The 27,697-nt window shown below is 34.3% G+C and overlaps 1 protein-coding gene across 1 annotated transcript in view; it reads left to right on the plus strand.

The window, feature by feature from the left end:
* The window catches only part of ZFC3H1 (zinc finger C3H1-type containing), a 48,894-nt gene extending 21,588 nt beyond the window's left edge, over positions 1-27,306 (plus strand). The window contains exons 8-35 of the mRNA XM_065887469.1: positions 351-560; positions 761-925; positions 1,855-1,992; positions 2,640-2,761; positions 3,177-3,326; positions 5,101-5,275; positions 5,517-5,648; positions 6,281-6,823; positions 6,909-7,018; positions 7,871-8,002; positions 8,109-8,230; positions 9,189-9,290; positions 9,492-9,611; positions 10,519-10,702; positions 12,039-12,225; positions 13,565-13,753; positions 14,393-14,630; positions 16,926-17,031; positions 17,114-17,312; positions 17,903-17,997; positions 21,241-21,351; positions 21,618-21,722; positions 22,086-22,251; positions 23,370-23,470; positions 25,935-26,036; positions 26,672-26,711; positions 26,977-27,039; positions 27,169-27,306. Coding sequence (XP_065743541.1) covers positions 351-560; positions 761-925; positions 1,855-1,992; positions 2,640-2,761; positions 3,177-3,326; positions 5,101-5,275; positions 5,517-5,648; positions 6,281-6,823; positions 6,909-7,018; positions 7,871-8,002; positions 8,109-8,230; positions 9,189-9,290; positions 9,492-9,611; positions 10,519-10,702; positions 12,039-12,225; positions 13,565-13,753; positions 14,393-14,630; positions 16,926-17,031; positions 17,114-17,312; positions 17,903-17,997; positions 21,241-21,351; positions 21,618-21,722; positions 22,086-22,251; positions 23,370-23,470; positions 25,935-26,036; positions 26,672-26,711; positions 26,977-27,039; positions 27,169-27,306 — 4,245 coding nt within the window. The remainder of the gene's footprint in view (positions 1-350; positions 561-760; positions 926-1,854; positions 1,993-2,639; positions 2,762-3,176; positions 3,327-5,100; positions 5,276-5,516; positions 5,649-6,280; positions 6,824-6,908; positions 7,019-7,870; positions 8,003-8,108; positions 8,231-9,188; positions 9,291-9,491; positions 9,612-10,518; positions 10,703-12,038; positions 12,226-13,564; positions 13,754-14,392; positions 14,631-16,925; positions 17,032-17,113; positions 17,313-17,902; positions 17,998-21,240; positions 21,352-21,617; positions 21,723-22,085; positions 22,252-23,369; positions 23,471-25,934; positions 26,037-26,671; positions 26,712-26,976; positions 27,040-27,168) is intronic.
* The last annotated feature ends 391 nt before the right edge of the window (positions 27,307-27,697 follow it).

Raw genomic sequence — 27,697 nt, forward strand, 5'->3', positions numbered from 1 at the left:
AGTTTTGATTTTTACTTAAGTGTCGTATGTATCTGATTTTTTGTTACCTGTTTGTTTTCAGGTAGTCATCTAGGCAGATAGACACTGTAAAGTTTGATTTCTCTATCTTGAAGTTTATAAATTAAATGTTTCAAATATTGTTGATTTTTTTGTAAAAATTATACTTTTTCATGGCTGAATATTGGATTTGGTTAGTTTTGAGATTTCCAGTATTCTTAGTTCACTTATGCTTACAGTAAAGTAATAACCTGTATACCTTTTTCTAATTTAATGTTACTCTAATGATAAACACTTGGAATGGGTAAAATTTGCATAGTAATTATTATTTCTTCTTTTTTAAAAACAACTAGTCAATACCACCTTTGAGCCAGCCTTATGTGGAAGGCTTGTGTGTTTCTCTTGAACCTCTACCTCCTCTACCACCTTTACCACCTCTTCCACCTGAAGATCCAGAACAGCCTCCAAAACCACCTTTTGCAGATGAGGAAGAAGAGGAAGAAATGCTGCTTCGAGAAGAGCTACTTAAATCTCTAGCAAATAAAAGAGCTTTCAAGCCAGAGGTAATTTAGGTACCTGAACCTCTAGGTGGTGCTATTGAGCTTAGTTTTAGGTAGCCCTACTTTTCTCTGCTAGTTTGGGATTCATTGGGCTTTTCAGTAAAGTGGGGATAAGTCTGATAGTACTTTGCTCAAGACCTTTAAAGGTGACAGAAATTTCTTTTCATTTAAAATTACTTCATATCTGTCTCTTTCTTCTTTAGGAAACATCCAGTAATAGTGACCCACCTTCACCTCCAGTTCTGAACAATTCACAGCCTGTGCCAAGAAGCAATCTATCGATAGTCAGTATTAATACAGTATCTCAGCCTAGGATACAGAACCCAAAGTTTCACAGAGGACCTCGTCTTCCACGAACTGTGATCTCGGTAAAAACAAACAAAATAATTAGTCTTATTGTCATTTAAACAGCTTGTGAGAAATTTGTCTGCAGTTTTGCTGTCCTATTCCCTAACTCCTAGTTTATTATATACAAACATATATGTATTATTTTTTATTTATTAATAGTGAAATGGGAGCAGCTTCTTCACTTGTAAACTGGTAGAGTTCATGATAATATTTTTTGGGAAGCATTATTTTCCTCAGAGTGGTATTTTTTGCCATTTCCTCAGTTTTTGTTTCATATAACTTGGTCCATTTAGATTTTCTGTCTAGTCAGTTTTAGCATATTGTATATATTTTTTATTTCTCCCATCTTGGCTCATAATTTTTCAATTAATGACTGTACTATAATGGAAGAACTTATGATGTTTTTCAGTGTTTATTAAGGAGATTGAAATGACAATTTATTTCTACCTTGTTTTCTAATGGGTTTAAAGTAAAATAAATGGAGCAAAGCCAAGTTGAAATCTTGCCTCTGTTTGGTAAACTTATTCTCCATATATAAGCACAAAAGCCAAAAAGTTTTATTAATAATAATGTAGAATTATTAATTTTTTCTTTTGCTTTAAAAGGTTAATTTAGATTGCATTATGCTTTTTATAGAAAGTTGGAGAAAATAAAACTTAATGAAGAAAATGATGATAGTAGTATCTAGAGAGACTGAGAATATAATCAATAGAATATTTTTATGTTTTTGGATATAACCAGTATCTGTGGAGTGGGACAAAGTAAGTCAATTAATACAATATAAACAGGAGGAACCATAGACTGTCTGCTTGAAACCCATTACTTTTATGAGTTTAAATTCGTACAGATAAAGTGACTTCTTCAAGGTCGTGAAGCTAATTGTGGTAGAGCCAAGAAAAGGATAGAGATACTTCTGTCATCAAGAGTAACAAATATACTGTCTTTGCAGCTTCCAAAGCATAAATCAGTGGTTGTAACCCTAAATGATTCCGATGATAGTGAATCTGATGGAGAGGCATCCAAGTCAACCAATAGTGTTTTTGGTGGATTGGAGTCCATGATTAAAGAAGCAAGACGAACTGCTGAGGTAAGTGCAGTAATGAAAGATGAAAAGAAGATTTATTGACAATCATTAAAGTTTGTTTGTTTTTCCTGGAAATTAGACCTTAGAGGTTTAGATTTTCAATATATCGAATTATGGAAATATAAATAAGAATTATGGAAATTATAAATAATACAAATAAGTATTTGTATTATTAGGAGTTTATATAATGAAGTGTGTATAAATTTAGATAGGTTTAACTATTAAAAAACTCCTTTTATTTTTGTTTCCAGTTGACTGTCCCTTTCTTCAAAATAGTAAAATTGTGTGGATAATTGTCCTCTGTACTAAGGAAATTTATTGTTTTGGAATTTTGTTATATTACCAGAAAATAGTGTTTTTATCAAAGTGTATCACCTAAATACAACTTTTATCCCTATTCCTAATTGCAACAGTTGCTTAGATATGAAATAGTTGAATTATTTTCAAACCATAAGTCTTGACTACTTACTGGGATTGTACAATTAATTTGGTGGTTAATGGCCAGCATTGTGTTTTTTTAAACGGAATAGAAAATAATGATGAAGATATTTATTTCTAAATATATAAATGTGCACTGGATAATGTAAAATATAGATCTTAGTGTGGGATTATAAAAGCTTTTGATCTGGTTAACTTCAAATGTTTTCTAGCAAGCTTCAAAACCGAAAGTACCTCCAAAATCTGAAAAAGAAAATGATCCCATGCGAACACCTGAAGCTTTGCCTGAAGAAAAGAAGATTGAATATAGATTGTTAAAGGAAGAGATTGCCAAGTAAGTGGCATTTTATGTAATTAGCTTTAAAGGTGTGTACTATTTTCCGTGCTTAATCTGTATGCGGTTTATTGGCATTGGGAAATGAAGATGATGATTTTTATCCAAGATGAAGAGTTAATGTTTTTAGAACTTGCACAGGAGGGGGAGCCAGATGATCATCTATAAGCTTGAAGGCAGTGATGCACCGAGGTATAAACAGCTTAGAAAAAGATAAAAGCTGTTACAAAGGAGAACTACACTATCAGCTCTGAATGCCAACTTGGGTCATGCGTATTGGTCATCATTGTTATTAGTCAATATGTTAGTCACTTAGTTAATATTTTTACTTTATTTTATGAAATAGAATACATCTTAAAAAATAATTTCAGCTTATTTTTTGGTGTAATTTATTAATCTTTATTGATTGTTTTAGTCGTGAGAAACAGCGTTTGATTAAATCAGATCAGCTGAAGACAAGTTCATCATCCCCAGCAAACTCTGATGTAGAAATTGATGGGATTGGCAGGATAGCAATGGTTACTAAGCAGGTTACAGATGCAGAAGCAAAACTTAAAAAACATAGGTGAGTCTCATTATCTGATTAAATACTGCATGTATCTAAGTGTTCCTATATTAGAGGGATATATTTTTGTGGTGTATGTCCGTAATAAGTATACTGTGTGATTACTAATTCTTTCATACTTGATAGACCTAGAGAAGGCTGTCATTTTGTTGAATTATACATTTACGTGAAGTAATAGTATTAATGTTTAAATAAAAATACCAAGACTTCAAAAGAAAGTTTTCCCCTTCAGATTTATGTATGGCTTTAAAACCTCTGGCATGTTTTTTAAAGACCTTTATTGGAAGCATATTTTTATTGTTAAAATTGGTAGACTTGATTGTTGGAAATAGTCATTACTTAGTCTGTTAAGTAAGACACATGGTCAAATATTGTGTTATTGCAAAAACTATGATATGCAGTAACATTAAGATGTACCCCGATGTTAGAGATCTGAAAAATGTTACTCATAGATGAAATATTGTGGTGACCATAAATCTCCAAAATTATCAACGAGAAATGATACGGTGTATGTTTTAAAAGAAATTAAAATAAATTCATTTAGATTCCATTTCTTTAATAACTTTTATAACAAATGAAAAGATTTTTAAAAATTCTTTGTCTTTCTATTCCCCATTCTCTTTATCACATATTCTCTGTTTTTATGATTCATTCTAGATGTCATGTGTTGTGACTGTTTGAAATATGGTATCTTTCTGGGAAAGATGCTTCATTTTTTTTTTTATCATAATGTTCAGTAGTTGAAAAGATGAAAATCTGTAAATTTGTCTTTTTGTCCTGATTTTTACTTCTCAGTTCCAGTTTTTACATCTGTCTATTGTTTAAAAATTAGACTTCTTTTTCTCTCCTTTGCTTTGCTTTAGATAAAATGAGTTAGAGGTTTGTAAATTAATTAAATGTGCTCAATTATGTTTATTAGATGTTTATTTGTGTGTTTATTATTAGGAGCGTTATAAATGAAACTAAACATAGTGATTTTCTGTCTTAAGTCTTCATTTTTCTTTTTTAAGGTTTTTTTTCTTTATGTTTTTAATTTTTTGTGGGGGGGTGTTGGGTCTTCGTTGCTGCATGCGGGCTTTCTTTAGTTGCGGTGAGCGGGGCTTCTCTTCATTGTGGCATGTGGGCTTCAGTAGTCGTGGCGCGTGGGCTTCAGTAGTTGCGGCGCACGGGCTTCAGTAGTTGTGGCTCATGGGCTCTATGGCACAGGCTCAGTAGTTGTGGTGCACGGGCTTGGTTGCTCCACGGCCTTTGGGATCTTCCTGGACCAGAGCTTGAACTTGTGACCCCTGCATTGGCGGGCGGATTCTTAACCACTGCGCCACCAGGGAAGCCCTCTTAAGTCCTCATTTTTCAGGAGTTATTTAGGGCTACATTGAAGGTTACTATTAATAGCTTTTCAACTGTAATTGACATTACTCAGATGCATGTTTTGTTTTGTTTTTTTAAAGATCAGACCCAGGGAATTCTCTGGTGGTCCAGTGGTTAGGACTCTGCACTTTCATTGCTGAGGGCCTGGGTTCAGTATCTGGTCGGGGAACTAAGATCCCGCAAGCCGCGTGGTGCTGCCAAAAAAAAAAAACTGCCAACCCATATTTGCTTTCATAAAATTTAACAGTGTCTATCTGAATACTTATTTTATTCTTAAAAATATTAACCTCTGTATCATAAACATATTTTTTAAAATGAGCTATTACTTCGTAAGTTTTTTATTCTGATGGTGTCAGTCCACTAGTTTAGAAAAACGTTCATAAGACTTTTGTTATTTCCCAATTAGGATTCTCTTGATGAAAGATGAATCTGTTTTAAAGAATCTAGTACAGCAAGAAGCTAAGAAGAAAGAATCTGTTCGAAATGCTGAAACAAAAATTACAAAACTTACAGAGCAGCTTCAGGCAACAGAGAAAATTCTCAGTGTCAACAGAATGTTTTTGAAGAAACTTCAGGAACAAGTAATGTTCTTTTCTTAAATTCAAATATTGTAGTCCCATGTTTACTACACATTTTTATGGGCCAAATTTTTAATAAAACCATAAACCAAAGCCATCAAAATGTGTAACCTATACATTGTTCTCCACTGAGATGTAATATTAGCATATTTTTAATTTTCATTTGAATACCCTAAAGAAATTATGTTTAAGAATGTATTTCCTCTCCTAAGATTTACATATTCAGAATTACCCTATATTTCAGATTCACAGAGTTCAACAACGTGTTACAGTTAAGAAAGCTTTGACTCTGAAGTATGGAGAAGAACTTGCTCGTGCAAAAGCAGTGGCTAGTAAAGAAATAGGAAAACGTAAACTGGAACAAGATCACCTTGGAGTAAGTTGTTTGTAGAAATATTTAATGTTTCAAAAGGAGAAGGTTTTAATTATTCTTTTGAGGGTAAGAAATGCATAAAAAGTTCAAGCTTTTCCCTGCAGATTTGAAGAGAATAAGATAAAAGGTTTTTTTTTGTTTTGTTTCGTTTTTTTTTTTTTTTTTTTTTTTTTTTTTTGCGGTATGCGGGCCTCTCACTGTTGTGGCCTCTCCCGTTGTGGAGCACAGGCTCTGGACACGCAGGCCCAGCGGCCATGGCTCACAGGCCCAGCCGCTCTGCGGCACGTGGGATCTTCCTGGACCGGGGCACGAACCCGTGTCCACTGCATCGGCAGGCGGACTCTCAACCACTGCGCCACCGGGGAAGCCCAAGATTAAAGTTTTGTTTTTAAATGGCACCCACATATTTGGAAACTTTTTTTTTTTGTTTATTTTGACTTGTTTTGTTTGTTTGTTTTTTGTACCTCATAGATTAACTAGCAAATCTGTTGGAGGCTTTTGTAAAACTGTTTTAGTCTCATTATTGACTTAGTTTTATAATGTTGGCATTGTATTGTAGGGATAGCACAATTATCTTACCAAAATTGTTTATAAAGTCATAACAGTATAAAATATTGATATCATTTTCCCCCCAGCCTAACAAAATGATGAGACTGGACAATTCTCCAATATCAAGTCCAAGAAAGCATTCAGCAGAGCTAATTGCTATGGAAAAAAGACGATTGCAAAAGCTAGAATATGAATATGCCCTGAAAATTCAGAAACTAAAAGAAGCCAGGGCCCTTAAAGCAAAGGAACAGCAAAATATTGGTCCACTTGTGGAAGAGGAACCTGAATTTTCTTTGCCTCAACCCTCACTTCACGATCTGACTCAAGATAAATTAAGTCTGGACACTGAGGAAAATGATGTTGATGATGAGATTTTGTCTGGGTCAAACAGAGAAAGAAGAAGATCCTTCTTAGAATCCAATTCTTTTACTAAACCTAACCTTAAGCACACTGATACACCTAACAAAGAATGTATAAACAAACCTACCAAGAATACAGTAGAAAAACCAGAACTTTTTCTAGGGTTAAAAATTGGTGAATTGCAGAAATTATATTCAAAAGCTGATAGCTTAAAACAACTGATTTTAAAAACTACCGCAGGCATTACAGACAAGGTTTTGCATGGTCAGGTAACTGAACATTTCATATTCTTTATAAAATCTAGAATTCACCCTAGCCTTTATTACCTTATGAAATTTCTCTTTTCTTTTGCAGGAGATTTCTGTGGATGTGGATTTCGTGACAGGACAGAGTAAAACAACAGAAGTGAAGCCATATCCGTTTAGACCCTACCATAGTCCCCTTCTAGTTTTTAAGTCTTACAGGTATAGAAGAAAGATTCAGTAAACTTGAGGTTCAGGATTGCTCCTTGTTCTTAATGATATCTTAATCTGGAATGTGTGATGACAATGAAAAAAAATTGAATCATGGCTGCTTAGAAATGAACTTGTCCTTTTAGGGAATATAAAAATTTAAGTGCCTTGTTGTCAAACTTGAACCAAATAGGAATTAAGATTTAACTCACACTTGGGTTTACTAATTCTTATCAAATCCTAATTTCTGGCTACTGGTGAAATTGTGGAGAATTCTGAATTACTATATCTATTAAGGATTTTAGGAAAAATAACTGTAGTCTTACGAGAATTTAAAATTTTTGCTTTTTAATTTTATTGTTATTCTAAGGAATGCATTGGCTAGCTTTCATAAAATTGATTTGACACTTTCCAATGATTAACTTTGGGAGGTTGTCTCTTTTTTTTTTAAAGACTCTTTAGAAGCTGTGAGACTATTAAATTGGTATGATTTAATCATAAAATCGTACAACACCTACCAGGTAGTATAGACTTTTTCTCTAGTTTTTTGGTTGGCTGGTAATGTGTGGAAGAAATACCAGTGTTATACAGCACTTTATTATGTGGTAGGAAAACACTACGTTTAGAATACAGGATATTGTTGTTCTTTGTTTTCTATTTCAGATATTTTATGTCTGGGTATAAAAGTAGTTTGTCCCTATGACTTGATATTCTGGTTGTTTTCTAGAGTTAATTTTGGCATTAAGTAATTAGATAAATAGTAAGCTCAAAGTATAGAAACTTTAATTGAGAAAGAAAAAATGAAAAAATTTCTGAGGAATGTTTATGGAGCATCGTAATGTGCCTCTCTACCTCTCTTCTTAGATTTAGTCCATACTATCGAACCAAGGAAAAACTTCCCCTAAGCTCAGTATCATATAGTAATATGATCGAACCAGATCAGTGTTTCTGCCGTTTTGATTTAACAGGAACATGTAATGATGATGATTGTCAGTGGTGAGTAGTTTTTATTTGTTAACATTTTATAATTTAAAAGGCAGTCTTGGTTATGTAGCTTTGATATATACATGATTATCTTTTCTGTGTTGTTATTTTATTTTAGGCAGCATACACAAGACTATACGCTTAGCCGAAAACAGCTATTCCAGGACATTCTGTCATATAATCTGTCTTTGATTGGTTGTTCAGAGACAAGCACTGATGAAGAAATTGCTGCTGCAGCAGGTTTTAAAGACCTCTTGTTTCCCAAGTGAAAATTGAATTTAGGCAATTTAAAAGTTTTATATTCAGTTGTTGACATCTTTGAATAGCCATAATAATTCAATACATTCATCTGTGACACTTTATCTAGATCTGCTCTGTCCAGTACAGTAGTCACTAGCCATGTGTTGCTATTTAAATCTAAGTTAATTAAAATAAAAATTTGGCTTCCTCAGTCACTCTAGCCACATTTCAGGTGCTCAGTAGGCACTATTGAGCTCAGTATTGGTAAGTGCTTACCGGTAACACAGTGCAGGTGTAAGACATTTCCATTATTGCAGACAGTTCTTTTGATGGAGCTCATCTAAATATTTCACTTTATTTAGAAGAATATGTTAACATAGTATAGAAATATTACCAATGATTTAAAAATAGACCCTATTTAATTTTCAAAAATAGAGGGGGATTAGAAGTTGAGGTGACTATAGTTTCAGATTCTACAATGAAATAAAAAAGGACTTTATACACTTTGACACTGTAGAAAGCATAGATTACTGCCAGACATTGTGAATAAATGTTGTTAAGGTTTTCCCCAGATTGAGTGCCAAATATTAAACCTTAAACTACAAGTCTTTTCGAAGTAGGGGAATTAGTGTTTGTTAAATTCAGTATTATCACAACTCAGAGTGATTGTAACATCACTGAATCTATTTAGTCATTCCTAATTAGGGACTTTAATTTTCACTTGCTTAGGTTGTTTTAGGAAATACTTTTTTTCAGTCCACATTGGGGTGCATGATATGGTAGGATTTGCTGTAGTAGTTAAGATAATGTAGACCCTGCCCTTTAGAAGGCCATAGGTATTTTTGACTAGTACCTTTAATTTTTAAACTGTTCTTTACTTCATACTCTTTAATTAGCCTCATCTCTGTAATCCATATTTTTTATACTTTTTATGAAGATAGCATTGCTCTAATTTCAGAAAAATATGTTGAGAAACTTTTTGGAGTAAACAAAGATCGAATGTCAATGGACCAGATGGCTGTTCTCCTTGTGAGCAATGTCAATGAAAGTAAAGGCCATAGTGAGTATATGTATCTTTCTCTCACACAAAAGGACCTTGGAGTTTATGAGAACAATTTTTTTGGCATTATGTAGAAATATATATATACCATGTCTGAGTAACATGATAGAATAAATTCAGCTCTTTTTGAGTACTATTTGGGTATCCTTCAAAACAATAAAAGACTAGTTCTGTTAACCAGCAGTCTTCTGTCTACTTTAGCACCTCCATTTACAACCTACAAAGATAAAAGAAAGTGGAAGCCAAAGTTTTGGAGAAAACCTATTTCAGAGAATAATTTCAGTAGTGATGAGGAACAGTCTACAGGACCTATTAAGTATGGTAAGAAGTAATTTAAGATCCAGAATCATTAAATTGTCGTGTTACACTTTGCTAACACTTTGCTAATCTTTTGGTGTAATCTACTAGCCTTTTTAAAGTTTCTGTTTTCAAAAAAGTGATGCTGCTTGGCGTTTAAGGCAATTCGTTCTTCCTTGGGCAAGACTGTGCCTTATATTGCAGGATGTTTTGTTTTCATGACCCCTGCCCAGTAAATGCATGGATCACCCTTTAGTAAATGTGACAGCTTTAAATATTACTTGAGTGGGGAGAGGGGAGCAGTGCTGCTCCCATTTGAGAACTACTGCCTGGCCTGTGTCCTTCTTGAGAGCAGGAGTTCTGTTTTGTTTTATCTTTGAGTCTTTGTTTTCTGACATGCAGTAGGCTCACAGAATGAATGAGTTAAATGAGTGAACAAAGAAATGTATAAATGAGTGCCTTATTGTCGAGTACATCTTACATTATATTCTCAAGTTTGCATAATTTAATTGCCTACTATTTGTGGATTAGCAAATATGCTCTCCTGTACTTATTTACATTAACACTTTTTCTCTAATTTAGATGTAGTGGAATATGGAATAAATCATTTTCATAAATTATTATAACTTTCTCTTAAAACTTAATGAATGTGAATTATCAGTTGATGTCATTTACGCTTAAGAGTAGAGAGGTCATACTTCTGGTTTGCCCAGCAGAGTCCTAGTTTATACCTGTCATCCTGGTGTAATTTGTATTAACATCCCTTTTTACTCTTAGAAGTGTCCTGGTTTGGACAATAAACTATATGATTGCTCTACCTTAAAGCTATGAGCTTTAGATTTTTAGATTATTTTAAAGATAAGGCCAATCGTTTTTTCTTGGGTTTGTGGATTTAGAGAAATTGTGAAGCTAATAGCGCTTTTTCTTATAGTCTTCCAGCCAGAGAACCGAATAAATGTTCCAGCTTTGGATACAGTTGTCACTCCAGATGATGTCAGATACTTTACAAATGAGACTGATGACATTGCTAATTTAGAAGCAAGTGTGCTTGAAAATCCTTCTCATGTACAACTTTGGCTCAAGCTTGCATACAAGTACTTGAATCAAAATGAGGGGTACGTCCCCTTCTATCTTTGTGTAAACTGGTGCACATTTATATTTTTATGTTTGAAGTTTATTTCATCTCTGGTAATCAGGTTTCCTTGCTGCTATCAATGGAGTCTTTGTTTTTTTGACACAGCCAAAAGCACTTAATTGTTTTAAAGCTATTAGAAAAAGTTTAAGATTAGATCTTGAGTTATGTGCATGGCTTAGTGTATGGGTAATAAATTAGCTACAGTTTTTAACTTAAGTAGGCTCTTACTTCAAAGTAGTGTCAGTTAAAACAGTAAATTCTGAGTGGTCCAAGAATTAATCATTGGAGTTTTTAATACGTCAGGTAGTCATGGTCTCAATAAAATTGTGATAAAGTCACAGTGGAACAGGTTAAATTTTATGTTAATTTTAATTTGGAGATTTAAAGCTTGTCTAAGAACCTCTAAATTCTGGTGAATTGACTTTTTTCTGTGTGTGGTGTTATATTATGTGTATTCAAATAAGATAAATAGTAATTTATCTCAAAAATGACAGCTCCTATTAAATAATTGTGTTTTTTGACTCCTACTTGTTGATAGGATTGCCAGGAATAATCTCTTATTACCAGGAGTAATATTTATTACTGTAATTTTAGAATTACAATAGTAAGGTGTTTTTGTTTTTTTTTTTAAACAGGCTGCTCTGTCTTAAAACTTGGTATAAAAACTTTTTTAAGGTAGCACTGCAGAATGCTAATACATCACACATACCTGAATATGGTGCTTATTTAACTTACCTTGTGTGTCATTTTCATGTTGATAGAATAAGTTACAATGTTTTCTTTTCTGACTCATTTACTGAGTGAAGGCCAAAAAACTGTACATTATTTTATGAATAGGATCATGAGAGACAGTTTTCTCCTCCAAGAGATAGCGAGCCCTTGACTGTTGAAAAGAACTATTATATTGAAAGCTTTGATTATTTTGTGCTGGTAGTAGCTGGCCTTGAGGGAGAATTGTTTAACTTTTCCCATTCCCAGACCAGTGTAAATCATAAAAGGTATTGCTGAATATGGACATAAAGCACATTTGAAGTTGATAATCTAGTGGTTTTATAATACTGTGTTTTTATCTGGTAAATGTGCATTGAACATCCACTTAAAAGGGAATTGTTGGGTCTGTGGGAAATCGGGACCTGTTTTGGATGGATGTGATTTAAAATCTTAATCTACCTCCCTTTGTCATTGGTGATTCTAACTTCTTGGTAGGTTCTAATAGAAAATGGAATTTAAAAGTTGACTTATTAGAACTAGACTGATTTAAAAAGTATCTTCAAGTGTTAAAAAAAATGGTCCTGCTTTTTCTTTCAAACATGTAGGCTATGTTCCGAGTCCTTGGATTCTGCTTTAAATGTTCTGGCTCGAGCTTTGGAAAACAACAAAGACAATCCAGAAATTTGGTGTCATTACCTCAGATTGTTCTCAAAAAGAGGAACCAAGGAGGAGGTGCAGGAAATGTGTGAAACAGCTGTTGAATATGCTCCTGATTATCAAAGTTTTTGGACTGTGAGTAGAAAAGATAAAGTTGTGTGTGTGTTTGTTATCAATAATTCTTTAGGTCATCTTAAATATTGATGTGTAGGTTAATAGATCATATGTTTTGTCTGCATATAGATATAATAATAACCTAATTTCACTGTCCAGTAACCTCAAAACCACTTCTCTGGGTCAGGATTAACTTAGACTAAACAAGACAGTATTTAGTGAAGAGGTGATTTTTGTTGTTGTTTACTTTATTGGTAATGAGGAAACAAACAGTTTAAAACATTTTACACTAACCTATTCTTAAGCAGTTTTGGTTTGGGCAAAGTTAAATGAATTTTTTGCTAAGCACCTGAAAATAATTTAATAATATTCTTTTTATGCTTATATAACATTTTCATGAAAGCCAGGAAATAATTTGGTCTTTTTATTATATGCCCTTGTTACTTATGGAAAAAACTTTATCTGTAAATCATACTAATATCGAACCTTGCTAAGTTTAAAAGATTTGGTGAAAAAGTGGGTTTTTCTTCATTCTCTGAGAAAATGGGGTGTTTTTTACCCAGGCTTAAACTTAAAATTATGATTAATTCACTTATAAAATAAATATTCATTAATATGTGAACTTTTACCAGCTGAACTCAGGAATTATTAGATTCAGATAAACTTTCATATAAACTGTTACTATCAGATCTGTCATTTACTTGCTAACTGAAATTCAGAACAGACAGATTTGGATAACATGGTATCCCTTAATGAAAGAACTTGCCACTTTGTTACTCTCCTAACTCACTGAATAGATTTAGACAATGAAAAATGCTTGGATTTTAACCTGCAGCCTTGTACCAAAGTTAATGCTATTGATCACCACAAATTATAGGGTGTAATGTTTTTCCTTAAGTTGTTTGGTCTTTAAAGGACCTCTTAATTTCTTTAAAAGATTAAATCTTTTAATTATTTTGTCACATATTTCTTATATGAATGCTATTCTCAAAATTTTTATACAGTCACACACCTGAGCAATTCAGATTGTATGTGATCATAAACGTGAGCTTTTGAAGATCCATCATGGTCTTGTTGCCATTTATTGATTCAAGGAAAGGAGACGTGAAATTGCTTTAGTGATAATTCTGAGAGTGTATCTGTATTGTTTTAGTTTTCATCTGATTCCACTTTCCGACTTGTGGTAGAAGGGGAAATCTAGGTTATAGTACTGTACAATGGGTTTATACATATTTGTAATTATCCTTTTTATAGAAATTGAATTTTTAATATGTGATAGTTTCTTAATGAAATGTGAAAAATCTGTAGTTTTAGATATTCTTATGAATCAGGAGTAATCATATGAAATCCATTTGGGCAGTTTCTGCACCTAGAAAGCACCTTTGAAGAAAAGGATTACGTATGTGAGAGAATGGTGGAGTTCCTGATGGGAGCAGCCAAGCGGGAAACATCAGATATTCTGTCCTTTCAGCTTTTAGAGGCTCTTTTGTTTAGAGTTCAGCTACACATATTTACTGGAAGATGCCAAAGTGCACTTGCAGTTTTACAGGTAAACATTTATTATAGCATTTAATGACATTCTGTAGAGAATTTTTTAAAGGTTTAAAACAGTACAGGTAGCATTGTTGAAAGATGAGGACACAGGCTTTAGATTTGAATCTTTGCCACTTACTGGTAAGTTGTGTGAATTTGGGTAAGTTTACAGCTGTTTCCTCCTTTGCTTATTTAGTAGGGATAATACCTTATTTAGAGTGTTTATGAGGTTTAAATGAAAATAATATTTGCTGAGTACCCACCAGAATAAACTTCAATATTCAAACCATAAGGGGAAAAAATTAGTCCATAGTGAAAATCTTCTATATGGGTGTGGTGAGGTTTTTTGTTTATTTTTACTCTTTTCTCTTTATCTTATTAGATTTTGAATATCAAGGTACTTAAAATATACAAATAAATTTAACCTTTTCATTAATTATGTCATAAACCGTAGCATAGTAAAAATTACATTAATCTGGTATTGATATCTCTAAAGAGTTTCTCCATTCAAAAAATTGGTATCAGAATTTTGACTTAGGTATTTAAGAACCATGCCAAAGAAATAAAACACTTTTAATCTTCTTTGCCTTCACAGTTGAATCTTATTAGAAATATTTTTAAAAACACCTTCAGATTATTTTTCCATTTTACCTAGAACGCATTGAAATTGGCTAATGATGGAATAGTAGCTGAATACCTTAAAACAAGTGATCGATGTTTGGCATGGCTGGCCTACATACATCTTATTGAATTCAACGTTCTCCCTTCAAAATTTTATGATCCGTCTAATGCCAATCCTTCAAGAATTGTTAATATAGAACCATTTCTAATGCCGTGGCAAGCAGTTCAAGATGTAAAGACTAATCCTGACATGTTGTTAGCAGTATTTGAAGGTAAGTATAAATGTTTATAAATTATTTAGAACATCAACTTATCGCTTATTATGATTCTTCAAAATTAAATGAAACAAATTTATGTATTGCAAGTTTTACACTTTATTATATAAATGCTTAAAAAATTAAGGATTGAATCAGATAAGATGGGCATTGGCATCTATGAAAGTTACGTTTTTCTGATTATGGCAAAGGATATCAGCTAAATATGTACATAATATAGCATATTTACATAGGTTTAATGAGTTGATTGAATCATAGAACCAGGTAAATTTTTGTAAAGCAATCTATCAAGGTGAAAGTTAAAAGATAATATCTTATTTTTTCAAGTATTAATATTTTTTCCATCAATCAGTGAGTTTGATTCCTCTGTACTAACCAAAGTATCTGCTTTGGAACATATATAAGATATAAAGCCTGTTCCCTTCTAATAAGAAGTATATAGCCTAGTCAGAAGATAAAATCTATACATCTGACATAATTAATAAACATATGAGGCCACATAACTGTCTATTAGTATATAGTCTAAATTCTGTGCTTAGAGAAGAGACTGGGATCTGTGATTTAGAGAATTACATGGTACAGGCCATAAACCTGAAGGGAAGAGATTATTGCAGGTTGGCATGATCAAGTATGTCTTCACAGATGAATTAGGACTTGGAGCTGGACTTTGAAGCTTGCCTATAATGTGACTGACATGGTGGGCCTCCTCCTCAAAGATGGGACTCTTGTCTTATTTTTATATTTCTCAAGGGCCTATAATGTCTGGCAGTGTACTGAGCACTTAGTAAATGTTCATTGAATAAACTAGGGAAGAAAGGAAGTAAAAGGACATTCCTATTAGGGGAGCTAAGTAAACAAAAAACAACAAGTAGATAGGAATTGGTGCAATGGATTTAAAGGGAGATTAGAAGAGGGGAGAGTCCTTATCAAAGTGAGACTTTTTGTGCTGGAGAACAGTAGGAATTAAGCTTGATAAGTGGAAATGATACCAGATTTTCAAGAACTTTTAAGTATGGTAGGCTTGATGGCAATAGAAATTCTTTAAGAAAGAAAGAATATGCTGGAGAGAAATGATACCAAAGGTAGGAAAACCAACCAGAAGCTGACAGCCATAACTGAGGCATTAAAAAAAGTAACCTGGGAAAGAGAGAGTATTTATTGGAGACATTTTAAGTTACCATATAGAGATTAGGGACAGATTAAATGTCAGGGAAGAAGAGAAAAAATAGTCAAAGATGATTTCAGGGTTTTGAGACCAGGAAAAGGAAAGGGTACTAATAGAAAACTGGTGAATTGGGAAGACTGATTTTGGTAGTAGGAGTGGTATTTATGAGTGATAATTGGTCACCCAAGTGGAAATGCTTGTTGGCAGAAGGAAATAAGGAAGTGCACCTTAAATGGACAATGATGGATAGAGAAATGGATTTGAAAGTTATCAACATAGAAATTATTGTATTATATAGTGCTTTACAGTTTTTAATGTGCACTCCCAGTAAGTTATTCACCAGCTGAAGCTATGAGATACTTTCTTTGAGGAAATGGAGATTTTAAAGTATAGCTGTAAGGGGTAAAAGGGAGAATTGAGTCAGTGAATGAGACCAAGAGAAAATATAAACAATCTCTTGGAAGCAGAGGCAAGAAGAAATTAAAAAGAAGAACATTATCAAATGCTAATCAGATAAAATGAATGTAGAGATAGATTTGTTTAGATAGGATCCTTATACGTGAACTTCAAAAGTGCTGTTTCAGAATGACATTCATTTTTAAACTCAGCAGTTCTGGGAAGTCATACCACCTTGGGCAAGGAGGAAATGGTGACAGTTGGGCAAAGTGAAACAGTGGAGGACTTTTCTCTAAGAAGTAGCAAGATCGAATAAAGGACTCTTTACAAAGGGAAAAGTGTTTTGAAGGAGTAAGGAAAAGATCAAGTTTAGGGGGAGACGTTTAAATGGCTGTAGATCAGCAGAGCAAGGCCTCTTGAAGTGGGTCAGAGAAAGATGAAAAGATAATTCATTCTTTAATTTCTTTGACATAATTTTTCAGGAATTTAGTATAAATGCAAAGATGCAAGAGCTCATATTGGGTGTTTTATTCTTAACAGGAAAGTGAGGGTGAAAGATTCAATTTTAGGAGTTTGGAGATATCTGAAATACCTCCTTTGGATGAAAACCAGGAGTTTAGTAAAGGTGAATAAGATGTAGTCAAACAAAAGAATAGGCTACCTTAGAGTTTAAATAACACAGTCACATAATTCATTTTATGTTTGATTCATGTTATTGTGTTTTTGGATAGATGCGGTGAAAGCTTGCACAGATGAGAGCCTTACTGTTGAGGAAAGAGTAGAGGCTTGTGTTCCACTTTACACAAACATGATTGTTCTGCACCAGCTTCTTGAGAGGTAAAACTTAATTGACGAGCAGTTAACCTCATATTAAAAATTGATTTTTTCATGTGTTTAAATGTGTGTTTTTCTTGTGAAGGTATGAGGCTGCAGTGAAGCTTTGTAAATATTTATTGGAATCATGTCCCATGAACTGTCAGTTGTTGGAATCCCTTGTTGCTTTATATTTGGAAACAAATCAGCACGACAAAGCTAGGGCAGTGTGGCTTACTGCATTTGAAAAAAATCTTCAGAATGCAGAGGTTTTTTATCATACGTGCAAATTCTTCATCTCACAGGTAAAAAAAAAAAAGACTCAATTCTTTTTTTTTCATAATTCTTAAATATGATATTTTTATGTTTCACATTTATTCATCCTTTAAGATGTTTCAGGCGTCAGCCTCTCCAGGATGCTTTTACTGATCCTTTTGCCCTTTGCAATACTGTTAGGTATTCCTTCTCTTTCTGCCATAATACCTCATGCATAGTTCTACCATTGCACTTAATTACATTACATTGTAATTTTGCTTATAGCTACTTTGTATACTACTCTAAGAACTCCCAGAGGGCAGGGACCATGTCTTATTCTGATTTAGAGCTCCCCTACTCCCAACACCTAGCACAGTGCCAAACATGTAAATAGAGCTTAATGGCTAATTGGTGAAATTGGTGAGTGAAACTTGAGCTTGTGGTATATTGGGTGTTAAACTGTTTAATGTTTAGTTCAGTTTGGAGATCAGAATACAAAAGTCATCTCTACCTCCACCTACTCAAAAAACCTAATCTAGTCAGTGGTTGGGGGGGCGGGGGAGGGCTTTTCCTCCCTTGAAAGATTTTAATTAAACATTGTAAGCCTAATGTGTATCCCTCCTCTTTCTTTTAAAAATAGAATCGAGGAGATAATCTTCTTCCATTTTTGCGGAAATTTATCGCATCCTTCTTTAAACCTGGGTTTGAGAAGTATAGTAACTTGGATCTGTTTCGGTAAGTTTGTAGAACTCTTGATTTGTAGAGGAATGAGAAATAGTGTAGCTCAGTGGAAAGATTACCAATTTCTTGGTGGATTGATTATATTTTAGACTGATTTTTTTTTTAAGACGCTTGAATACCCTCTTACAGAATTGTTATAAGGGCAATAGAATTTAATAAAAATAGACACGAGATGTAAAATGTTTTGCATTCTTTGGATTAAGAACACTAAATTTATGTTAACACCATGGTGATTCATGCTTCTTTTAATTACTGTCATTGTTAATTTTAGCAATTAATACTGTAGCAACAAATTATCCTGAGACAATCTCAGTGATTTTCGAAAAAATGAGTTTTAATTTATTGCATTGGTGATTTTAAAGTGAATGTAAATAATATGCCTTTTTAAAAAGAAATTCTAAAGAGAACTGCTTTAACTTCTGAAAGTTGTTGAGTAAGAAACTTTGGAGAATTCTTTTCTCAACCATCACTTTCTCAGTAGCTTATATAGAGTTCTGTATTTACTACCTTTATTTGCTTCCCTGTGAGTTCTTGTTCAGATCCTAAAGAGTGGGGTTTTTTTGGAGGCTTTTAATGTTCTCTTTCCTTCTTCCTCATCTCTCTGTAGGGATCAGCGAACTTTTTTCCTTAAGGGCCAGATAGTAAATATTTTAGGCTTGCAAGCCATATGGCCTGTCACTACTAGTCAACCTTGCTTTTGTAGCAAGAAAGCAGCCATAGACAGTATATAAATGAATAGGCATGGCTGTGTTCCAATAAAAGTTTATTTATGAAGGTAGGTGTAGTTTGCTGATCCTAAGTAAAACAGCATCAAAAGGAAGATATTTGTCATGACATACTTTTTTATTGTATGTTAGGAAGAACTGAGAGAAGATAGGTCTAAGCTGGATATCACCTAAAAAAATATTCTTGTGGAAAATACTAAGTGAAGATAGTCTTAGATTTATATATGCAAGTCTAATGTTTGCATATATTTTTCTTTTCTTAGGTGCTCCCTCCCTGTACCCACCCACAGTATAGCAGTGTTATATAAAAAAATATTTTCAAAAATAACCCACATTTTGTTAAGTCAGTGGTCTATCCACCCTAGAATATTTTGTGAACATGGCAGTTTTATTTGAGATATGGCAAAAAGTTTGGGGTCACCATTCTTTACCAAACTTGAGTCTTTACATCTGTCTTCTTACAGTAGATAGCCAGTTTATTGACATAGTGATTTTAGTACTCTTCCTGAAAGTCTTTCTGCTTTGCTACATATAGATTAACATCTTATAATTAATTACAAAAGAATAATTTGAAATGCAAATTAATAGAGAAAAATTAAACTGTTGTATGAGAAATTTAGAGATTGTTTAGCTTCCCCATGCTGACTTTCTCCCTGTTTAAATTAGATTGCTTTAACATCTCAGACTTAAGCACAGGATAAATTCAAGGCTGAACCAGACTTTTAAAGACTTGCTGGTTCTGATCTTCCCTTCAGCATGGAGGTAATTGCTTTAGCTTTGAAGAAGATGCTGCCAGTTTGTGCCATGGTCAAAGATCTTCAGATCTTCTTGATGTCAGCTTAATGAAGCAGAATAAATAAGTGACAATAAAAATGTGAAAGTGGGCTACCTCCAAATAATCTTCTCATTATTTACTAAGTAATCTTGCTTTATTATTTTTTGTGTGTAAAGTTATAATTCATAATTCACCAAGAATTATGAGGAAAAGGTATCCTGTGCTTAGTTTATTTAGACAATTTGAAGTCCTTATTTTGGGTAGATGTGGTGAAAGCTTGCACAGATGAGAGCCTACCTATTTTTTAGATATTTATACAAAAGTCAAATATTAAGAGAATGGCAGTAAGTGAGAGAGTTTTCAGCATTGCCACACTTACTTGGTATTGATAGAAATTTTTAAAATTTATAAAAGAGCCGAAGCTTATTAATAGGAGAAGTCAGTGCTCTTCATAAGTTCAAAATACTTTTTTATTTCATGAGTAGAAATTGTAAAGCAAAGTACGTAGAACTGTAATATTTATTTAGAATTAGAGTCTGTCATTTCTCTTTCTATATAACATTTAGTATAAATTTTATACTGGAAAATTTTATGTGTAAAATTTAGTATAAGGACAGACAGAAAGATTGAGGTGGAGTAATTTTCGTGTGTTTCAAATCAATTTGAAGACTAGTAGATAACCATAAAAGTTAACTTGGGGATTTCATTCATCTTACTGAAGTTGGCATAGGGATAGTCTTACATAGATTAGATTTAAAGTTATCTCTTCTTACTTATTGCAGTTTTCAGTTGAGAAAAGTCAGTATTCTTAGAAGTTAAGTGATTAACTCATGGTAATACAGCTAGTTAACGGCCAAGTCAGGATGATAATCTGCCTTCTAGAAGTACCATTTCTTCCCTTTCTTACGGCCCCCAGCACACAACCTCCCCCACCCCAGCCGCCATACAGCCTCTCTAATCCATTAAAACTTAGTTTCTTGAAATAATTGCTAAATTCACTGTGAACAGTTAATACTAGGTTGTCATTGTTGAAATCAACGTATTGCCTTTAAAAACATTGTTCCTGAAGATGCTGGTAATGTTATACACACAGATTCAAATATATTGGGGGGAAACCTGAATTACCAAAGTAAAATAGATTTTTTTACTGATTGGCTTCTTAGAGCCTTTAATATCCTAATATGTTTTGTGGCTTTTTAAGAGGGGGCTTTAATTTGCGGTATTTCTCAATCTTATTTGATCATAGACTTCTTTTTGACAAGTGCCTTATGGGCCAATATGTTACAGAATACGCTTTTATATCATGTCTAAAATTAAATGTAGAGTGGTATTTGTGTGTATGTGAGAGAGAAATTGTTTTCAGATATCAAGTTTTATAACTCAAAGATTTTTTTTTTTCAAGAAAGTACAGATTTTGTGGGAAAATTTTAGATACTTGGTAGTCTCATTTGTTCTTCTCTGTTTTTAATTAGGTTTCATTAGATGATTATGGTGGTTTGTTTAATTTGGGCTATAAAATTTTTAAAAATCATAGAAAAAGAATTATTCAAGTATGTATAAGATAATAAATATATGATGCTAGAGATGTGATCAAAGGGGTATGGTATACACATGAAAATAAAGTCTCATTACTGTATAAACAAGGAAATTTTAGTTGAAACAGGATTTTTTTTTAAAAAAAGCAATAGTAATCCATGTGTACATAGGCATAATTTCAAACATGATATTTTTCCTCAGGTATCTCTTAAATATCCCAGGACCACTTGATATTCCAGCCCGTTTATGTAAAGGAAATTTTGATGATGAAATGTTTAACCACCAAGTTCCTTATTTGTGGCTGATATACTGGTGAGACATTATCTACTGTGGAGAGAAATGTTGCATACTAGGCTTGCATCTGTTATTTATTACTGAATTACACTGTGTTAAAATTAACCTGTTGCTAAAGTCATTGAAGCAAAATTTAAGGGATGCTAAGGTTTATACGTTGTTAAAGAAAAGATCAAAAGAAGGATTCTATTGTAATAATATCTGTAATGTTTATACTTTGTCATTCCTTTACCTGATCGAATTGAGCTGTAGACATACAATGTTTTCCTTCATTTTTTAAACAGCCTTTGTCATCCTCTTCAATCAAGTATTAAAGAGACAGTGGAGGCATATGAGGCAGCGTTAGGGGTGGCCATGAAGTCTGATATAGTGCAGAAGATTTGGCTGGAGTAAGTTTAATTCCTCTTAATAAGAGTGGGATTTTTTTTTTTTTTTTTTTTTTTTTTTTTTGCGGTACGCGGGCCTCTCACTGTTGTGGCTTCTCCTGTTGCGGAGCACAGGCTCCAGATGCGCAGGCTCAGCGGCCATGGCTCACCGGCCCAGCCACTCCGCAGCATGTGGGATCTTCCCAGACCAGGGCACGAACTTGTGTCCCCTGCATCAGCAGGCGGACTCTCAACCACTGCGCCACCAGGGAAGCCCAAGAATGGGATTTGAAATAAGGGGATATGGTTGGGGAAGGGTTGATGAGCTTTCTTGTTAGAGAATTACTGGCTTAATTATTCTAAATTATGATGTTTTTCTTTTGGCAGTTATCTTGTCTTTGCCAATAATAGAGCTGCTGGATCCAGAAACAAAGTCCAGGAATTCAGATTTTTTACTGATTTAGTGAATAGATGTTTGGTTACAGTCCCTGCCCGATACCCCATTCCTTTTAGCAGTGCTGATTACTGGTCCAACTATGAATTTCATAATAGGGTAAGCATTTAAAACTTATTTTCTTTAGATATTTATACAAAAGTAGGGGACTTAAATGATAGCAAAACTCCTGTTTAATATAGAGAGATTTTCCTAGGACCACTTTACTAGCATTTACTGTTGTTCTTGACCATGTTTTCTATTTATCTCTTCAAAATCTAGGCACAGAGCCCTTTAAATTTCAGTTAAGATAAAATGTGCATATTGATTATCTTCTATTTAAGAAAATTTAGCATTGAAGCAAAAGTGAAGAGATGTTAAGGTTTAATACGTATTAAAGAAGAGATCAAAAGAAGTAATTGTAATAATGTCAGTAATGTTTTGCTTGAGTAATTGGAAATTTTACTGAATGAAAAATTCTATAACTTCAAAATAAGTAAGAATGTGCTTACATGTTGTAGCTGCTCTTTTTATCAGTATTTTGTCAAGCAGATAGAGCTATACATAGGACATAAGAAAGCTGAAATCAGATGCTGTTTGGAATTTTAAGAGTAGAGTCTGGATATTGATATATTTATAAGGTCATCTTCTTATAGGCAGTGAAGCAAAGGGTTTTTTAAAAATTGGTTTATTTTCAGAGACCCCTTTTATTCAGTGCGTGTAAGCTAAAAGCTACTAAAGCTCAGTGTAGACTAAAACATCTCTGTGTTTTATTTATTTATTTTTTTGGTGGGGTGGTTTTGTTGTTACCGGGATAACCAATTATTATGCTTTGTACTTCTATGCCATTCTTTATCCCAGGATCTCAAACCACTTTATGGACATTAAGTCATTTACACACGGGCATTCCATGAGCAAGATGTGGCAGGTATTATTAGCCCTATGACTTGCCCAGCTATACAGCAAGTAAAGGTAGACTCAGGAATGAAAACCCGGACTCCTGGCTTCTTGTCAGTGTTCTCAGTCCATGGCTCTCATCACTAGACCATATTTCCTAATTCATATTTGGAAAGTCACTAATATAATTAATGGTAGGAACTGTAACTCACAGCATCATACATTGTTATAATTTATACATTCATGTCTTAAAGACCATTTTGGTTTTCTCATTAAAACACATAGGTAACTGGATTTCACATTTTGTTGTATTCCTTTCCCCACCTCCCCAACCTTCACAGGTTATTTTCTTTTATTTGAGCTGTATTCCAAAGATCCAGCATTCCAAAACCTTGGAACGGTTTTGCTCAATTATGCCAACTAATTCTGGACTTGCACTGAGGTAAGAAAAAATAAAATTCTTAGCTCAATTGTATAGGCTCTTCATATAAAATTATTCTTGAAAACTTGCTAATAGTCTGCTCTTTGGCTATTGCCTCATTTCCACTTTAATTTCAAAGTTGTTAAGCAATATGTAACTCTTCGCGTAAAAGTCAATGTGGAGATCTAGTCACTTCAGAAAACTGCAGATTATAAAAGGGGGCATATAATTCAAGTAAAGTTCACCTGTGTCTCCTAAGCACATACCATCTGTCCATAGTACATGCATTATAAGCACAAAGCATGTTTTATGCAGCAAAGGAGTATTACTTAAGAGGTTTTTAAGTGTTAAAGAGATAAGCTGCGCGCGGGCTTTCCCTAGTTGCGGCGAGCGGGGGCTACTCTTAATTTCGGTGCGCGGGCTTCTCATTGCGGTGACTTCTCTTGTTGCGGAGTACAGGCTCTAGGCGCGTGGGCTTCAGTAGTTGCGGCACGCGGGCTCAGTAGTTGTGGCTTGCGGGCTCTTGAGTGCAGGCTCAACAGTTGTGGCGCATGGGCTCAGTTGCTCCGCCGCATGTGGGATCTTCCCGGACCAGGGCTCGAACCCATGTCCCCTACATTGGCAGGTGGATTCTTAACCACTGTGCCACCAGGGAAGTCTCGACTTATTTTTTTTAATTAATTTATTTCATTTTTTATTTATTCTTGGCTGCATTGGGTCGTCATTGCTGTGCGTGGGGTTTCTCTAGTTGCGGTGATCGGGGGCTACTCTTCCTTGTGGTGTGCGGGCTTCTCATTGCAGTGGCTTCTCTTGTTGCAGAGCGTGGGCTCTAGGCGCGCAGGCTTCAGTAGTTGTGGCACATGGGCTCAGTAGTTGTGCCTCGCGGGCTCTAGAGTGCAGGCTCAGTAGCTGTGCGCACGGGCTTAGTTGCTCTGTGGCATGTAGGATCTTCCCGGACCAGGGCTCGAACCCGTTTCCCCTGCATTGGCAGGCACGGGCTTAGTTGCTCTGTGGCATGTAGGATCTTCCCGGACCAGGGCTCGAACCCGTTTCCCCTGCATTGGCAGGGAAGTCCTACTATGACTTCTTTTCATATACGTCAGTCATTCTCAAATATTAGCATGTATCAGAATCTCCTGGGATGGTTATTTAAAATGCAGATTCCTGAGCTAGAGCCCTCAAACCACATTTGAGAAACACTTATCCAGGGATTTCATACATTCAATTACAAGATTTTTTTAGAGCATTTCTTTGTAGTTTTTCTGCTCTGATAGAGTAAAACCCATTTCAACCCTCAGGAATTGTGCTTTTTGACTCAAAAAGGTACACTGCATACTAAAGCTTTGGCTTCTACTTGTGCTGTCATTTCCACTGCATCAGTTGTGTCTTATGTTTCTAAGCTTGTTTTGTGGATTATAAGGTGCCTAAAATAGTTATCAAATATCCCTTTGTGTTCTAGAGCATTTACATTCCACTTAGCATGTATGTAGGAAAATGATATAAGAGATTGAAAAAAATTCAAAGGCTTAAGACTGTGATAAGAGTAACAAAATAACGCCATAGAGTTTTATAATAAAGATTCTTAGTAATAAGCATGCTAATCTGCCAAAGTTAATTATAGAAATTTGTATTCTAAAACATCACCTTTGATAAAACATGTGAAATAGAAAATGTGCTGATGTTTTGAGTAGTTCCTATAATGATAGGCATTTTGGAATATAGGTAGTTTAATTGTTGGTTTTGTTGGTAAAGTTCTACTTTTGATACTTCTTATTTTCTTTTTTTTTTTTTTTTTTTTTTTTTGCGGTACGCGGGCCTCTCACTGTTGTGGCCTCTCCCGTTGCGGAGCACAGGCTCCGGACGCGCAGGCTCAGCGGCCATGGCTCACGGGCCCAGCCGCTCCGCGGCATGTGGGATCTTCCCGGACCGGGGCACGAACCCGTGTCCCCTGCATTGGCAGGCGGACTCTCAACCACTGCGCCACCAGGGAAGCCCAGATACTTCTTATTTTCTTAAGGTCATCCTTGTCCTTTTTTTTTCAGAATAGAGAACTTAATAATTAGTCACTGTACTTATTACATTTTAGCTCAAGAAGCATTCACAATTAAGTATACTGTGTTTAATAAAGAAAGAAAAATACCAAGAAATTGCTCTAATATATCAATTCATTATTTTAGAAAATTTACAGGGAGGGAGAATGTGGAGTGTAATTTGGAGAGAATGCTTTAGTATCCTATAGGAATACATCAGCCTTATTTTAGTTTGTTGAAGATGGTATGGGTTTTGACTAGACCTTTTGCTAGTTTGCATGTTTCTTTCCCAGGGTAAGTTTTGTAAGAGGCATTCTACAAATACTTGCTGAATAGCCTTGATAGAATTTAACTGACCAAAAATTATGCTTCATCAAACATTCTGCTCATAGAGCTCATTTGGAGTTCCCTGTACTTGCAATGCTTTTGTTCATTTTCCTGAATGTACTTTACAGGCTACTTCAACATGAATGGGAAGAAAGCAATGTTCAGATTCTGAAACTTCAAGCCAAGATGTTTACATATAATATCCCAACATGCCTGGCCACCTGGAAAATGTAATGCAACAATCATGTACATGTTTTTATAGCTATTGCTTTTATTTATAAGGTTTGCTCCAGACAGGTAAATCTGAAATGACATCTATTTTTTCCCCCCCGGAGAGATCTCTCTTCTAATTTAGATTTGTTTTTGGCACTTGCTGAGGTTTTATACCAAGAGTGAAGGCGTGCTCATTAACAATTGCCTCTAGAAGCAAAATGGATAGTTTTAATTTTCCTTGAAGGAGAACATATAGATAACAATACTGTTACCAAACAAACAGATCTGCTATACACATATTAAGACTATCTCTTTTGAAATGCGGGGTTTCCCCCTATTATAATCTGATGTCTTCTTTCTTTTAAAGGTGTTAGTGCCAAGTATTTTTTTTTACTAGTAATTATGAGTATTTTTCATGAACGTTATTTATGTTCAAAACACTGGTCTGCTTTATTATTGTAAAGTTGATAAAAATTGTTGAATTTTTCTTTTCACTATAGGTTACCCTCCTTGGAAATTTAGCCTGTTACTTTCAGGAAGTTTTGTACTCAGATTCCCACAGTCAGTATTCTGCCAGTGGTAGTATCTCATTTTGTTCAAAGATATATAAATTTTTCTTTTCCCTTTTCTATATTCCTTTTTTTTTTCTTAGAGCCATTGCTGCTGAGATTGTTCTAAAGGGACAAAGAGAGGTAAGCCGTGATTGACTATCAGATGGGTTGCTTTTTTTTTTTTTAAATAGCTATTCTGCCCTTTTTGTTGACTTCTCAATTTAAAAGGATTAAAGCATAGAAGTTAACATCCTAAGAACTCTAAATGTTTGGAAACTCCAAAATCCAGCATAACCATGTTGTCTTGAATGTTGTTATATTATGAAGTACCATTCAAATAGTTAGGATTATGAAGGTGTTTTCCACCACATTTCCTGATGGAATTGTATATATATCTATCTTATAGGTCCACCGTTTATATCAGAGAGCCTTACAGAAGTTACCTCTTTGTGCATCACTGTGGAAAGATGTAATGCTTTTTATCTTTTATTTCATCTTGAAGTTTTCCTATAAATTTTCTGCATGTGCCATATCCATTGATGTGGTAATGCTCAAAATCTAGCTAAGTCTTACTTCTATGCTTCCCTGTCTTTTACAGCAACTCTTGTTTGAAGCGTCAGAAGGAGGTAAAACTGATAACCTGAGAAAACTAGTTTCCAAGTGCCAAGAGATTGGAGTCAGCCTAAATGAGCTCTTAAATTTAAACAGTTACAAAACAGAAAGCAAGAATCACTGAACACTGGGTGCAGTCAGTTCTAAGTCCTTATAATAATTGCCAAAAATTATTTGAATGATCCTTCAAGATTAGGCTGATCCCTGGCTAAGGTCTGTGTAAGGCAGACAAGCATTACTGATCATATCAAGTCCCCTACAATATCCTATCCTCAAAACCGGAAGCAATGAACATGACCCTCTTCGCTTGGATAAATGAACTTCCTGTTTGGCCTGCTTCTAGGCCCTGCCAGATTCTCATAACATCATGTACGTAAGTATAGTTCCTCAAAGTGACTGACATTTATTTTCATTTTGCTTTGTTTTTGTTTTTATTTTTTACTTTTCCCCCTTCCTTTATGTTGTGCTATTCCTGATTCACTTGACACTCTCTGATGCCTGAGAGATTCTTGTTT

Source organism: Phocoena phocoena, chromosome 11 (assembly GCF_963924675.1).
Source record: "Phocoena phocoena chromosome 11, mPhoPho1.1, whole genome shotgun sequence".
NCBI lineage: Eukaryota > Metazoa > Chordata > Mammalia > Artiodactyla > Phocoenidae > Phocoena > Phocoena phocoena.